The following is a 15,327-nucleotide window of genomic DNA, read 5'->3' as shown; positions in this document are numbered from 1 at the left end:
TCTCCCTGCAGGTCACATTCAGCAAAGAGGATATTTTTGTGAGGGCCAAGGATGTCATGAGTATCCAGCACAATGCAGGCACGGGCTCATTCCTCCAGTGCCAACCAAGTACCACGTCCCCTTTCAGAACCAATTTTCTTAGTACAAACTCTTCAGATTGGGTACTCGGCCTCCCTGCCAGCTCCAGCGATGCCACCTGGATCCATAACACCGTTTGCTCTCTCCGAGTTCGCTATGCCAAGGAGCAGCTGGTCCCAGTGATCAGCCCCCAGAACGCAGGGCTAGCACATCCAGGACTTTACACAGTCAGAGCCAGCGTGGACAATGGGATCTTCAGTGCCAATCTGTCGTGCAATTTCTGGGTTACTTCCTGGGTGTCAGGCCTGCGTGTTGTCCACCCAGTTCCTCAAGGTGGCAAGGTGTACGTACCATCCAACCACATCACCCTGGTGGTCAAAATCTCCTCAGGGGTGAATGCGACGGCTCGCTGGCTGGGAGACAACCGCACCTTCCCCTTCGAAGGGGCCTGCCCGCTGACTATTGCACCGCTGACATCAGACTGTGCCAGAGAGAACAATGACACTTGGTTTGCTGTGGTCAGCCTGAGCGGCCTCAAGGAGGGGGCAAGTACCCATGTACTTGTTGCAGAGAATGCCATCAGCTCCCAGAACATCACCATCACAATAAAAGTGGAGGAGCCTATCCGTGGGCTGAGGGCCACCCCAGACCCTGAGAGCAGAGTCCTGCTAAATACACGAGTGGTGAGTAGTTACCGGTGCTTTTACTTAATCATTTTTAGCCTTTACTGCTGACGGTGTGGGTTTGACTCAAGAGGAGGGCTAGGGCTCTGTTCCACACAGGGTCAGGGCGTAGCATTGCTTGCTGCTAAGCGCTGGCTTATGAGCCATGCAGTCAGCACTGCTCTGGTATATGCATGTGGCAAAAACCACTCATGCTCTCTGGCAGGGAAGCAGCTCAGCTGTACGCTCACTTTAATTCCCTCAGAGGTAAGGCAGCGCTTCCTGCAAAGGCAATACTGGCTTTTCATTTTCCCAGGGATTTGATTGGAAAATTGATGCATTTATCAGAGGCCAGTGCTTACCTTGTTTTGACTTGTCAAGGTAGTTTATTCCTTTAGGCATTTTGATTTGCCCTACTAAATCCTTACACCAGCTGGTGGAAGCTATAGACATGTTTCATCCATCCATCAGAAGCTTGGACTTGCTCTAATGTCTTCAGTCTTCTTTTCCCCTCAAATCCCTTGTCCCCAGAACTATAGCCAAGCCCTATGAACCTGTTTAAAAACTGATCATCATTACCTGTGAAGCACTGTGTTCAGTTTCTGGCTGCTTATGGCAGAACTCTGTGCCTGCAATGCCTGTTAGTCTCACGCTCCTTGCTCAGGAGGCACTACAGGAGTAGGGAGCTTACCCTGTTCGGTGCAAGGCAACCATTTTTGCCTTTGGGACAGGCAGCATCCATGGACGAGGGTCAGAGATTGAGTTTGCAGGTGTAGGTAGCGCTGCAAAGATTTCAGAAAGTTTTTTAGCAAGCAAGAAAGAGACCTGATCCCAAGAGCAGAGCACTAGGGTGTGGGAGCAGGAAATATGGCTTCTGCTCCCAGCTTTGCTGTTGGTTTATGGAGTCAGGGTCTGCGTTGTTCTATCGGTGGCAAAGCCACAGGTCATCCTGCACCTGTGTCATGCTCTGAGAGCACTGTCTTACGGGTGTGTGATGCCTCCCAGTCTGGCTGTGCTCCTTCTCCAGTCCGTCTGGAGATCTGGGAAGCACTGTGCATGCTTTTCCCTTGCACTAGTATAAAATGTCCTCATGCCTTTCAGAGCTATGTCCCTGTGATGGAAGCCGGGTCAGATGTGACTTTCCGATGGACGGTAGATGATAAACCATCTTTCACTTTTTACAATGTTGTCTTCAACGTTATCTACCAAAGCCCAGCTGTGTACAAGCTTTCGGTAAGCCGAAATACCATAATACCCTTTTAATCCTGGGTTTCCATTTCATTCCACAAGCTAAGCAGGAAAAGGAACAGGGAGAGAAGGCAGCAGAGCTTTCTGCAGACAGCCTGCCCCATCAGGAGCTGTCAGTAGTGCAGGTCCATGCCACGTACTGCAGTTGAGTTCAGGAAGTTTTTACTGTGCTCCTAACAAGCTCATCTGCTGTTTCTTGCAAATGCACATAGTAGGTTTCTTCTTATGGCTTCCTTTCCCTCTGGCTTCTCTGTCTTTCTTATCTTTGCCTTCTCCTTTTTTCTCCATGTTCTCCTTCCTGGTCATGGAATGTCTGTCCTTATTTCTTCCCAGCCAGAATGAGGCAATGAGCCCCACAGCAGAGTGCTGGCCTCTGCTTTGGCACACAGGAGATGTGCTTTCAGAACCAGGCAGGGGTAGAATTCAAATGTCAGATTTTCATAGCCAGGACAGAGCTTCTGCCACAGGCTCTTCTGGTCTCTGTCCTGTCCACTTTCTTCTATGCAGACAGGAACACCAGAGAAAGGATAGAGCAAAAAGGCTGGTCTGAGGAAAGTATCTCCTGTGGAATAGGAGTTTACCTCTGGCCAGAACACCTTTCTGGTTCTTGCTGTGTACTGCCATGCAGAGTCTTGGTCTGGCTAAAGGCTGCTTAATACATTTGCAGGGTGGCTAGTGGCTGAAGAGACACCAGCCCTAGCTCCGAAGGCACGCTTGCACTAATTTTCTGCGTGCTGCACTGTGCTGACAAGTCTTTCCTTGGACTAGATTAGTGTCAAAGATGTGGGTCTAGCAAGAGGCGGCTTTGCCAGATAGATGACCTTCCAGTCTATGCTGCTTTCCAGAGCCTTTCAGGCTATTGCTTCTGCCTCCCTGTCCCACAGGCTACTCTTCTCTGACCTAACCTGCTGCCTGCCTGGGGGGATCTCTTCCACACAGTGAAGCCCCACTCTGAGGAGAGGGCATCATGGCAAGGAGATTCCAAGTGCGTTCTTTGTCCCACTGTCCTCCCCAGCTCACCGCCTCCAACCACGTCAGTAACTTTACAGTCAACTACAATGTCACAGTGGAGATGATGAATAAGATGAAGAACCTTACTGTGCTGGGCGTCCTGCCGGTCCTCCCTCAGAACAGCACCGTGGAGTTTACAGCAAGAGTTCAGGTTGATTCAGCTGTGGATGCTATGTTCCTGTGAGTCCTTTGCAAGTTGCCTGAATGTAGGATCTTGCTGTGCATGGCTTACCAGCCTCCCCTGTGTTATTTCTTCTCTCTGGGACAGTTGATTTCAAATGTCCCTTTCTTCATCTGCTGTCTAGGTAGTCCCTGGAAATCTGATTCAGTCACACTGACTGGGACCTGTACTTGAAGCCTGAAATAATTTTCTTTTAAAGGATTTCAGTGTTGCTTCAATATTCTTGAACTCTTCTTTTTAGCAGTGCTGTGCTCCTCTACTAGCCATGGTTCTGCAGCATTGGCATAGCTACTTCTTTGATATTTGGCATTATACTTCCTATGTTTTTTTCTGAAAACCCCAGCCTAGTGCCTGAAAGACTCAGGCTTGGGGCTTTTGTGGTATAGTGCAACGTGGTCTTTATGTTTCTCCAGGTGGGATTTTGGAGATGGTATCCAGGAGACATACCAGTTCACACCTCCCTACAACAAGTCTTTCCTTGTTCCTGATCCCAGTGTCCACGAGGTTATAATTGAGCACAATGTGTCACACGTCTATGAATACCCAGGTATGCTCCGGCTGGTTCTTTAGGGAAGAAAAAATTCAGATGTTTTTGTTTTGTGGATGTCACAAGGCACCTTCAAATAAAACAATAGCTTTGAAGCCATTACCTTGTTCCTGAGCAAACTGCCAGAGTGATTGGAAGTCTCTAGCAGTTGCCATCATCTATATCTCTGTTTCCAGATCAAGTTTATTTCACACTGTAAGAAGCACATCTACCATGCGCAGTCCTTTTTTTGCGCAGTCTCAGCAGGTGGACAAGTAACAGGCAAGCTTGATACGTATGGGAGGTGGGATAGGGAGGGCTGCAAGAGCAGAGTCTGTTCTGTGAGTGAATGGGAAGGAAATCAGTTCTCTGTACGTCCAGATTGGCTTCTTCATGTTTGGTTCTCATATCGCATGGCCTGGTCATAATTCTTGCTTGTCCTGGAACAGAGGAGGGAAGCACAGGATGTGCGCAGTGCAGGAACAGAGCATCTCCCTGGAATTGCCCATCACTTTCCCATTCTGCTGCAGCACTGAGAGAGCTGTTGCACAAGCACTGCTCTCACCACTGTTCTTTTTCTGCTCTTTTCCTGTGCAGGTGATTACATCCTGGTGGTTCAAGTGTCAAACCAGTTTGAGAACCTCACCTGCTTGACCCCAGTTCGCATCCACAGTTATTTGGTTGATGTGCAAATAGAAACAGTGAAGGATGTTTTAGTTGTAAACCGTTCGGTCACCTTCAGAGCTGTTCCACTGCCATCTCCTTATGGTGTCTTGTACACTTGGGACTTCGGGGACGGGTCCTCTCTGGTGACAGAGAGCCAGCCTACAGTGACATACAGCTTTTCCAGCAGGGGAATATACAACGTCACTGTGTCAGCAAACAACACCATAAGCAGCGTGGAGACTGTTGAGTGTTACCAAGTGTTTGAAGAGATAACGGGGCTCCATGTTTCCGCAGATGAGGTGGCAGAGCAGGGTGCAGCTGTAACCCTTAATGCTTCAGTGCAGACAGGAGACAGTATCACCTGGATATTTGATATGGGGGATGGGGAGGTGCTGACGAGTCAGGTGCCAGTGGTGGAACATGTGTACGCAAAGGGCATCAACTGCACTGTGAACGTGACAGCTGTGAATCCTGTGAACTCTGTCTCCCAAACTGTTCCTGTTTGGATATTTGTTCTGGAGGTACTCAAAATAGACCCTACTTCTTGCATTCTTGAGCATCCAGATGTGCAGCTCACTGCATACGTGACAGGGAATCCCGATGAATACATCTTCGATTGGACCTTTGGAGATGGCTCATCCAATGTCACAATCAGTGGGGACCCTGTAGTGATGCACAACTTCACTCGAAGTGGGACATTCCCCCTCTCCCTGACTGTCTCGAGCAGGTTTAACAAGGCTCATTATTTCACCAGTGTCTGTGTGGAGCCAGAGATAGTCAATGTCACGCTTCTCCCTTCCAAGCAGTTTGTGAGGCTTGGTGAGGAGTGCAGTTTCCAGGTCAGTGCTGTGCCCCCGTACCAGTACCGCTACCGCTGGGATTTTGGGAACAATGAGTCCACTAGGTCGAGTGGAACTGAAGTGAGCTACAACTACAAGAGCACAGGGGTCTTTCTGGTCACAGTGACTGTCTCCAACAATGTCTCTTTCAACAATGACACAGCATTTGTGGAAGTCCAGGAACCAGTTGGGGTAGCAAAGATGGAATATAATGGGACAGAGGTTTTGGAGCTGAACCAGATCTATCTGTTCTCTGCCAGCATGAATGGGACCAAAGTGAATTACATTTGGGACTTTGGAGATGGCATTACCCAGCCTGGCCAAATCACTACCCACTCCTACAACAATACTGGCCATTACACTATTAGTGTGACAGGCCAGAATGATGTGAGCGCTAATGAAACCAGGATGGAAGTCACAGTGAAACGTCGGCTCCATGGGATTACCATCAATGCCAGCAGGACAATTGTGCCTTTAAATGGTTCCGTGAGTTTTGTGGCCACGCTTGTAGCTGGCAGCGCCATCCGCTACTCTTGGATCCTCTGTGACCGGTGCACTCCAATCCAAGGCTCCTCCACAATTTCCTACACCTTCCGCTCCGTGGGCACATTCAATGTCATTGTGACTGCAGAGAACGAGATCAGCTCATTGCAGGACAGCATCTACGTCTATGTCTTGGAACAGATCGAAGGCCTGCAGGTGGCTAGCAGTGACCTGGTGGAGGATCTCTATTTCCCAACTAACAAAACACTCCATCTGCACGCAGTGGTGAGAGAGGGGACAAACATCTCTTACAGTTGGATAGCCCAAAAAGACGGCAATGCTGTGCAGACATCTACTGGGAAAACCTTCTCCTTGAATGTCTTAGAAGCTGGAAACTACACTGTCTATCTGAAAGCTACTAATATGCTGGGATGCGCAACCGCTAACAGGACATTGGAATTCATTGAAAGCCTTGGTCTTCTAAAGCCTTATGCCTTCCCCAACCCAGTTGCTGTTAATACATCTGTTAACATAAGTGCCACCATAACCAGCGGCACTGGTATCACCTATGTTTGGTACCTGGAGGATGGCTTCTCTCCCGTTACATCTGAACCCTTTATCATACACTCCTTCCAAAGCCCTGGAGCTATGGAGGTTGTACTTGGAGCAGAAAACAAGCTGGATTCAACCAATGCAACAATTACTGTCTATGTAGAGGAAGTCATAGAGGAACTGAGTATAGGGACTGCAGAACTGGACTGTAGGTATGTCTCATCAGGCTCCACCGTGGTCTTTGAAGGAGAGCTGCAGAAGGGGACTGAAGTGACCTGGCTTTGGGAGGTACCAAATGGCACGCTGACAGGTCAGTCCGTGGCAGTCATGTTCCCCACAGCAGGGCTTTACACAGTCTATCTAAATGCTTCAAATGACATCAGCTGGGCTGTAGCCAGCAGGAATATCTCTGTGCTTGACAGGATTCAAGGGCTGGAAGTTATTGCCAGCAAGAAGGTGGTAGAGCCAGGTGAGCAGGTCACCTTTGTGATCAGGATGTCATCGGGTACCTCTGTGAGTTACCTGGTGAGCATAAGTGGGGACTACTCCGTAGTGCTCAATGGGTCCAAGTACACACATGAGTTCACCAAGAGCGGTGATTATTTGGTGACAGTGACCGTGCAGAACCAAATCAGCATTGCGCATGCCCAGGTGCTCATCTCGGTTCTGGAGGCTGTCCGTGGCATCAGGCTCCTCAACTGTTGCGAGCGAGGCATTCCCACAGGTACGGAGAAGAGCTTCAGTGCCCAGGTGGGGAGCGGCTCCCGAGTGTTGTTCTCCTGGCAGTTCTCCCTGTGGAAGGAGCAGGGCCGCTCTGTGGTCACTGCAGCAGGAGAGAGTGTTTCCTACACTCCAGAAGCTGCAGGGCTGCTTGAGATTCACCTCCGGGCCTTCAATGACCTGGGAGGTATCAATATCACCAGAACCATCCAGGTCCAAGACCCCATCCTCCAAGTCTCCCTCACTGCCTCCAACGCCTTTGTCAACAGGACAGCACTGTTTGAAGCAGCAGTGATGCCCAGTGGCCGGGGTGTTGAGTTCCTGTGGACCTTTGGGGACGGCTCTTCCACTCAAATGACCAGGGTTGCAGTGGCCAACTATTCTTACCTGAGCCCTGGGGATTACCTGGTGGAGGTGAATGCCACCAATCTCATCAGCTTCTTCATAGCCCACCTCACTGTCACCGTCAAGGTCCTGGAGTGCGAGGAGCCGGAGGTGGAGCTAGCCTTGCCCCCTCAAGTGGTCATGAAGCGGTCCCAGAGGAATTACCTAGAGGCACAGCTCGACCTCCGGGGGTGCATCAAGTATCAGACAGAGCACTTGTGGGAGATATACCGAGCACCCAGCTGTCTGCACCTGGATGACTCCAGCAGGATCCATCTGCCGAACGTTGATGTGAACAGGCCGCAGCTCGTTATACCAAAGCTTGCCCTGGAAGTTGGGAACTATTGCTTTGTCTTTATTGTCTCCTTTGGAGATACTCCGCTGTCCAAAAGCATCTTTGCCAATGTGACCATGATACCGAGTAAGCTGGTCCCAATCATTGACGGGGGATCATACCGTGTATGGTCCAACACTCAGGACTTAATCTTGGATGGGGAGAAATCCTATGACCCAAACTTGGATGATGGTGAACAGACTCCGTTGTTTTACCAGTGGTCTTGTACGTTCTCCTCCAAGGTAAGAGCATTTTTGCGCAGCCACGGGGGGTGATCATTTGGGAGCTCTGACTGCGTGTCAGCTGCACGATACGCGTGTTAGCAACTGGGTTGATATGGTGTCAAGGGCAGCTGTTGTGAGCATCTTTAACAAAGCTGCTTGGGAAGGAGGGTTGCAAATGTTACCCAGTTTCCAGCTCAGAGTGATGATACAGAAGTTTTTGTGAGGAGCTGTGCAATACAGCCCGCTGTAGTTCAGCACTGTGCACTCTCCCTGTGCACTTGAGAAGTGTTTGCACCAGAAGCCAAAGACGTTCACATCGCTGCTTCCTTTGTTCTTGGCTTCTGCTTCAGGTTCAGTGCAGCATCTTCCATAACCTGAAGGAATCACAGAGCTGCTGACTGCTCTCCAAAGGGAAGAGGGCTCTGGTCGCTATTCTGTGAACAGTTCAATGTCTGATAGCAACAGTTAGACTTTAGAGGAGCAGCCACAAACCACGATCACTGTGCCTGTCACCCTCACACTGAGGTGATGTGACGCTGTCGTAAAAAAGGGGCAGGAGAGGCCTGCCCTTCACGTTCTCATGGGAGATCCACCTCAGGAGAACATTTTAATTGAAGGCAGGGTTATTTTCCTTGGACAGGATCATTGTTTTCTATCTTTGCAAAGTGAAAACATGTGAAATACGGGTGGATGAGACTTTCAAGTTTAATTTGAGATGTTTGTGTTGTTTAGCAATGTTTATGAAGTATTTGGTGAAGAATCAGTTGCTATAAATTAAGAACTTGAAACTCGGAAGAAATAGAGGAGTGTTCATACTAACCTGAAGAGTAGGTTCATGTGCTTTGTCGTCCACACACCACTCCGTTTGTCCCACCCTGGCGGTGGCATTGCACAGAAAGCTCTGTGACGGTAACTGGGCTTTGTGTGGACCTGAATGTTTTGGCTGTGGACTAACCCGATGTGCACCTGTACCAAGGAGGGTTTGAAAGTTCTTTTCTCCTTGCAAGCAGAGCTCGGCTGCAGGGTGCTCTCTGAATTTCAGTGCCAAGGGAGGAAATGTCACAATTCCCAAAGCTGTATTAGAAGCAGATGTGGAGTATACGTTCAACCTCACTGTCTGGAAGGAGGGTATGAATCCCGAGGCAACAAATCAAACCGTACGTACCACAGAACTCTGTTGCTTTCTGCCTATGTATGCCCATTGCTGCTTTCCCAGCCTGATCCCAGAGGCAGTACCAGTTCAGCTCAGCGCTGTGGAAGGCCCCACTGTTGTGACTGCAACAGAGATGCGGGGGAAATTGAATGTAGGCCATTGCTGGGGCTACTTAAGCAATCCTGTCCTGGTCATTGACAGAGACAGGCGCAGGTGTTTCCATGCTATATTCATCTTACGCAGCACTTTTTTCTTGTCCCGCTAAGTCCTTGTCGTTTCTTCCTTCCTGCAGACCTGGGGTTAGTCTCATTGTGCAGCCCTGGTGTTCATGACCCAGCGCTGGGCTGGCTGCAGTTCCTGGGACCACGGGTCTGCAACAGCACATCTGCTGTGGGAGAACACAAAGGAGCCCGTGGTCAGTAGTTGTTCCACTGCTGTATGCAGTCCTGGGCTCTTCACACGTCACATTACCAAATTCTTCCCTGATTTTTGCCTGCAGAGAGCTTCCTAAATGCTGATCCTTAATTTCACTGTCCTTCTGGATGTTATTAAGGGAGGATTTCTTAAGTGCACGTTGTTTATGTCAAATTAAACCTAACACTGAATGCATCTGCAGTCCGACAGCAGCTATGGTTTATGTCAGTAACATTCATCATGGTGTGTTTGGCAATTAGAGATACAGTTAGTCTGAAAGTGGAAATTCTTACTGCCTGGGTTTTAAACCAAAGCTGGAGGATAAAAAGAAAAAAATTAAATTGATAGTCTTTCAAGGACATTCCGTACTATCTGGTTTCCATGCATGAGTGCAAAACAATGATTCCAGTTTCATAGGAAATTTGCGAATACCGTAGGAATGAATGAAGCTTCAATGCACTCCGGCTTAATGCTGTGGAATATTTATCCTCTTTTAAAGTCTGCCATACTGAGCAATGTCTTCATTGCTGTCTTTCTTTGACTTTGGAATATTCATTATGCCAGGGCAGAGGACTCTGTCCCATGCTGGTCAGCCCTGTTTCCTAGGGGATCCTAGGGGATCAAAGGACTTCAGACAAAGAATGGGGATGTTATACTCAGCTCTCTGGAAAAGGTCGCTCTTCCATCTGCAGAGCAAAGAGCATTTGATGCATAGTGGGAGTTGCATCTAGCTAATTTTGCCGTTGTTTCTGTCTCTTGGAGATATAGACAGTGTCAGAAACGCTCACAGAGAGCAGTTGAGAGCCTAAGGGTCAGGTCCTGAGATGCAGCACACGCCTCAGTGCCAAGCTCAGAGATCAGAGCAGAAACTGGGGAGACAGCCTCTGTGGCCAGCGTGGAGGGAGCAGGTGCTGGCTTGGCACAGCAAAGAATGTCCTCAGCAAACTCACGCTCTCTGGCTCGCACTGAGCCCTCTGTTATTCCGGGCTGTAGATGCTTCTCATGTAGCAGCCTTCTGTGCTGAGGACAGGAGCCCATGGCCCCACGCTCATGGGTGCACTGCAGAAGGGTGCAATCCCTTGGGGCCAGGCTCTGCACAGCCACGGAGGTAAGGCCAAGAGTTTGGCCCACAGAGAACAAAGGAGAGTTGCAGTTGATTCCCGGGGCAGGTGCTCACCAGGTGTTTGATCTCTGTCAAAATGGAGGCCTTCCTCCTTCCTTTTAGACTTCTCCAAGCTGCAGCGCAAATCCCTTTTTTGTAGGGCGGACAGCCTTTGGGAGAGGGTCAGAACAGCAAAGTGCTTCAGGTAGCATCATTGCCACCCTAAAGGACAAGCAGGGCTCGCTGGAAATTGAGCACAGGGTACCAGAGGGGCAATTTGAAAATGATTTATATTAAAAAATGTAAATAATGTAAGCCCAGAATTTCCTGGATTGGCCCAGCTTGGCACTGTGTGGCTCTCAAAAATTAGTGGTGAAGAAAAGTGATGTAGCTTACGTCTGACCTGAAATCCTTTGGAGATCCCTTTCTGCTGTTTCCTTAGCACATACTGGGCTGGTGCAGAGCATCTCCTGCTTGAAAACCAAGTGCTGCAATGTCTGCTTACTTGTTAGATGTCTGTATTCTTGTCCCCCAGCATCTCAGATCTCCTCATGGAGCCTCTTGCTTTCCCAGGTATTTATCAAGAGGGGAGGAGTCCCAATTGTATCCCTGGAGTGTGTTTCCTGCAAAGCTCAGTCTGTCTACGAAGTCAGCAAAAGCTCCTATGTCTACCTGGAGGGGACCTGCCAGAACTGTCACAATGACTCCAAGATTGGGGTAAAGAGCTCAGCAATGCTGGTTGTTGCTTTGCGTTTGGTAGACCTTAGGGAGAAGGGGACAGTCAGACAGCACAGAGCAGAAAGACTAGATCCCCTGGCAAGCTGTCAGAGCATGCCCTTCCCCAGGGTTGTGCCAGCTGCATCCTGATGGAGATGTCTGCCCTAGGGAGCCTGGAGGCTGTGGAGCACATGGCCCATCAGTCCTACGTCAGTGTGTGCCCATATCTACCTTAGGTCAAGTCCTGTCTTGGCCAAGACCATGAGTGAACAACTCTTTTTACACAAATGCCTCTTTTTTTCCCCTAGGAGATCAGTACTCCCCGCTGGTTGGCATGTTACACGTTATTCTGGTGGTTCAAGCAGGGTTGTTCAGTCTGTTCTGATTCCCTAAGTCCCTCATGCTCTCCTCTAATTATAGATTCTGCTAAGCATCATCTCTGCAACCTGTTGAATGAAACGGGTCTTAGAAGTGGAAGTCTCATTGTGAGTGCTGAGCTGTATTGCTCCCAGCAGGCCAGGCATGTACCTGCATGGCATTTTCTGGCTGGCTATCTCAGCAGTCCACTTGTTATCACAATTATACGTTTGTGCTATTAACAGTAACTGTCCAGGACACGTTCAGCTTACAGCACATAAAACATGGTATCCCGTGGAGACTCCACCAGTACTTAATTTATTTCCTGTGTTTTGTATTCTGTATTATGAAATATTCCGTCGGAGGGTGATGTAATCCCAGAGACTACAGTAGATCTCACAGTGGAAATATTCCCATCAGACATTTTGGAAAAGTTCCAGTTCTTGTTGCTGTAGCACACGAGACTAAGGCTGAATTATCAACTGCAAATTTGGCAGACGCTCCCGCTAGAAATCTGTTACTTTTTATAAGAGACTCAATCTGAAAACATTTTAGGGACATAACTTCAGATTTAAACAAAACCTCTCCTGTCTTTCCCCTCTTCATCTCTGTAGAGATGGGCAGCGCACAGCTTTAAAAACAAGTCTCTCATCCTGGACAAAAAAACTACCTCCACTGGTGACACGGGAATGAACCTGGTCTTGAGGCAAGGGGCACTGAAGGATGGGGAGGGCTATACTTTTACCCTTCACATCACGGACCTCACGACAGGGGAGGAAGGGTTTGCCTCCATTGACCTGCTCCCCAACCAGCCGCCCATTGGAGGATCCTGCCAGCTGTCTCCCAAAGGACCGCTCAGGGCACTGATGGCAAAGGTGCACTTCGAGTGTGCAGGTGAGTGTGCTGGGCACTTGTCAGCCCTCTCTGTTCTTCTTTCTCGTGCCCAGTGTGTTACCAGCTGCCCTTATTCCCACAGTTGTTTGGTGAGGTGTGAGCTCAGGAGTGGACCTTTCTGTCACCGTTCCCCAAAACTTGGACCGTGAGCAGTTTTGTGTGCTCAAATTAAGGCGCTCTGTAGAACTCACGATGGCAGACAGGTTCTTTTTTTACACCTAACCTGTGTATTTGAATAGCAGTATTTGGGCCAGGACTGTGCTTGTGGAAGAAAGTGGTGTTTTGGGGCTGGAAAAAGAAGATACATGCCCAAAATAGTCATACAGATCTGGGAAGAATAAAGACTAAGCACTGGGGCCCACTCTATCGTTTGGGTTAGATATTCCCATCAGCAGTTATCTTCTCAACCAGCTGCAGAGACAGCAACAAAGACTCCAGCTTTGCAAAAGTGGCCTGGCTGACGGTCTATAGCTTTGGGCCAAGTGCCTCTGAAAACCTTATTTCCCCAAAAGATTAGAGGTTAATGTTCTCTGTGCACAAATGCTGGGAAGCCACGCTACAGAGGAAATGACGAGTTCTGCTGGGTCTGGGGAGGCTGCTCACTGATGCACAGCTTAGGCTGGGGGAGAAGCAGCGGTAGATTCAGCGTGATGTGGTTGGAACTTTGGCCTGGGCTATGCAGAATGATCATGAAATCAGAACATCTTTGGAGTGGTGGGAATTTCAGGTTTCTGTCCAGTGCAGCGAGCCCTGACGGAGCCACACGCTCCCAGTCCTTCACTGGTGCTCTCTGGCAAACACAATGGATTTCCCAACTGCCTCGTCCCACAGGACTCCCTGTATTTCCTGGGAGCTCCAAGGAAACCTTTGTGCAGGCTTTGTCCTAGACCAGTTCCTGAAATGCTGAGCTGCCTGGCGGCCACGCTGAGCTCTGTCTAATGCAGGGATTTGTGCAGAAACTGTGACCTTGCGTGAGTGCTGCATTCAGCCCCAGCAAAGCTACTTTCATTTTTATTTTGCTCAGGAGCTCCTCACAAACCTGTTTAAACGTTATAGGACCCAAACACTCAGTCAGAAACCCCTAAAGAGCAGACAAAGGGAGTCGGAGCTTTGCACTGCAAGCCCTGAAAGCATTGCCCAGCCTGATGGAGTCATCCTGGCTGAGGGCTCCGGGGTGGTGGCAGCAGCTCCCCAGTGCCCCTGCCCTCAGTCATCTGTGCGTTTGGGTTCGTTTTGCAGGCTGGCGGGACACGGAGAACGCCGAGGACCCGCTGGTGTACATCCTGCTGGCGTCTCGCCACCGCGCTGGGCACTACCATGAGTTCTGCGTGTACAAGGGCAGCCGTGCCGAGCACAGCGCCTTCCTGCCACCGGGCTTTCACGAGAGTGGCTTCGTGGTGTCCGTGTCAGTCCTTGTTCAGGACCAACTGGGAGCAACCGTGGTGGCCATTAACCAGTAAGGCTGGGGAGGGGCTGGGCTGGGTCTGCACACAGTGTCAGGTTCCTGAATCACTGCCTCCTACCTGAGCTGCTGGATCCTTTTCCTGAAGGGCTCAGCATATCCTGGGTGAGATGCTCACCTCCCAGATGAGGCTGTTGGCAAGGGTAGGTTCAACAAAAGGGAGATGCTGCTGCCACAGTCAGCCCCGGTCTTCGTGGATCATCTCTCAAAGTGCAGACTTTTCCCCAAAATTTATTGCTTTCCTGACCTTCCGAATTTCCTGATGTCACTTCAATTTTAAGGCATGACATCATATTTTTGGAAGATCTCTTTGTGCTCTGCCACCTTCTCTGCATCAAGAGCAAATGACAGTTGGTAGCAGCAAGCACTGGTGCTGTGGGTGGCCTGGTGTCCCACTGCAGAGAGCGGGGGGGGATGTTCTGTAGCCAAGGTGGAGAGCACATAAGTTTGAATAGGGTTAAAGGGATTGCAGCTCAAGTCTCAGCAGGGCTGTAAAATATGTTATCCAACGGCTTCCAGTGTGCTCCATGCAGGTGACAAATGCACGTGAGTCTTCGGGCAGTGTCCTGAGCTAGTCTCAGTGCTTCCTGGTGTAGCTGCGTGCCTGCTCCTTCTCCAGGGGCTGATCTGTGGTCCCGGCCTCCTGAGGAGGAGCGTGCAGTCTTGCAGTGCCTGTGGAGGAGAATCTATCCCCCAGCTGTTCCTCAGACCCCAGGGAATGATGCCAAAAGTAGTGCAGCTTCTCCCATTTAGCTGCTCCTTATGCTCCATCAAATTAAACTTGGATTTTATCCTCTGAGCTCAGTGCACCCACGTGTGTCCTCTACCTCCACCTTCGCAGAGCTGCACCATCTAAGAAACTTCAGACCCATGGAGCTCCTACGTGTAGTGCAGATTGGGTTACCAGGGCAGGCGTTAGTAATGTTCTCACTATTGTTTAACAACCTGTTTCCCCTCTCTTTTCCTTCCCAGCTAAAGGGCAGATTCTGCTCCCTCCCCCCAGCCCTGTTTGAAAGTATGCACTTCAACCAAATGCCTCTTTTCCTTGGCAGATCCATGGAAATTGGCTTACCCGAGGGCTTCCCCAGCCTCTCCTACTGGCTCTACAATCAAACTGACACCGTGCTCCAGGGCTTAGTGAAACAGGGGGACCCTCAACAGGTCATTGAGTACTCTCTGGCCCTCATCACCATCTTAAATGAGGTAAAGCAGCACTCTCTGCACAAGAGGGGCCTCTGGAAGCTCTTGCAACTGCTGGTTATGTTCTCTGGCCAGGTTTTGTACAACGATGTAGGAAAAAGACTATTGCTACAGTTTTTC

General features: G+C 49.6%; 1 protein-coding gene across 3 annotated transcripts in view; it reads left to right on the top strand.

The window, feature by feature from the left end:
* Nucleotides 1-15,327, top strand: part of PKD1 (polycystin 1, transient receptor potential channel interacting) — an 85,108-nt gene that overhangs the window by 47,924 nt on the left and 21,857 nt on the right. For 2 of the 3 annotated variants that reach the window (XM_021411057.1, XM_021411055.1), the window contains exons 11-20: nucleotides 12-761; nucleotides 1,842-1,973; nucleotides 3,004-3,179; nucleotides 3,594-3,727; nucleotides 4,304-7,926; nucleotides 8,916-9,065; nucleotides 11,151-11,294; nucleotides 12,266-12,545; nucleotides 13,785-14,001; nucleotides 15,060-15,210. In XM_021411057.1, coding sequence (XP_021266732.1) covers nucleotides 12-761; nucleotides 1,842-1,973; nucleotides 3,004-3,179; nucleotides 3,594-3,727; nucleotides 4,304-7,926; nucleotides 8,916-9,065; nucleotides 11,151-11,294; nucleotides 12,266-12,545; nucleotides 13,785-14,001; nucleotides 15,060-15,210 — 5,757 coding nt within the window. The remainder of the gene's footprint in view (nucleotides 1-11; nucleotides 762-1,841; nucleotides 1,974-3,003; nucleotides 3,180-3,593; nucleotides 3,728-4,303; nucleotides 7,927-8,915; nucleotides 9,066-11,150; nucleotides 11,295-12,265; nucleotides 12,546-13,784; nucleotides 14,002-15,059; nucleotides 15,211-15,327) is intronic. The other variant, XM_021411056.1, reaches the window with a different exon arrangement.

This window comes from Numida meleagris, chromosome 13 (genome assembly GCF_002078875.1).
Source record: "Numida meleagris isolate 19003 breed g44 Domestic line chromosome 13, NumMel1.0, whole genome shotgun sequence".
Lineage (NCBI taxonomy): Eukaryota > Metazoa > Chordata > Aves > Galliformes > Numididae > Numida > Numida meleagris.
The sequence above is the reverse complement of the archived record's forward strand: the minus strand, read 5'-3'. Positions and strand labels throughout refer to the sequence as shown.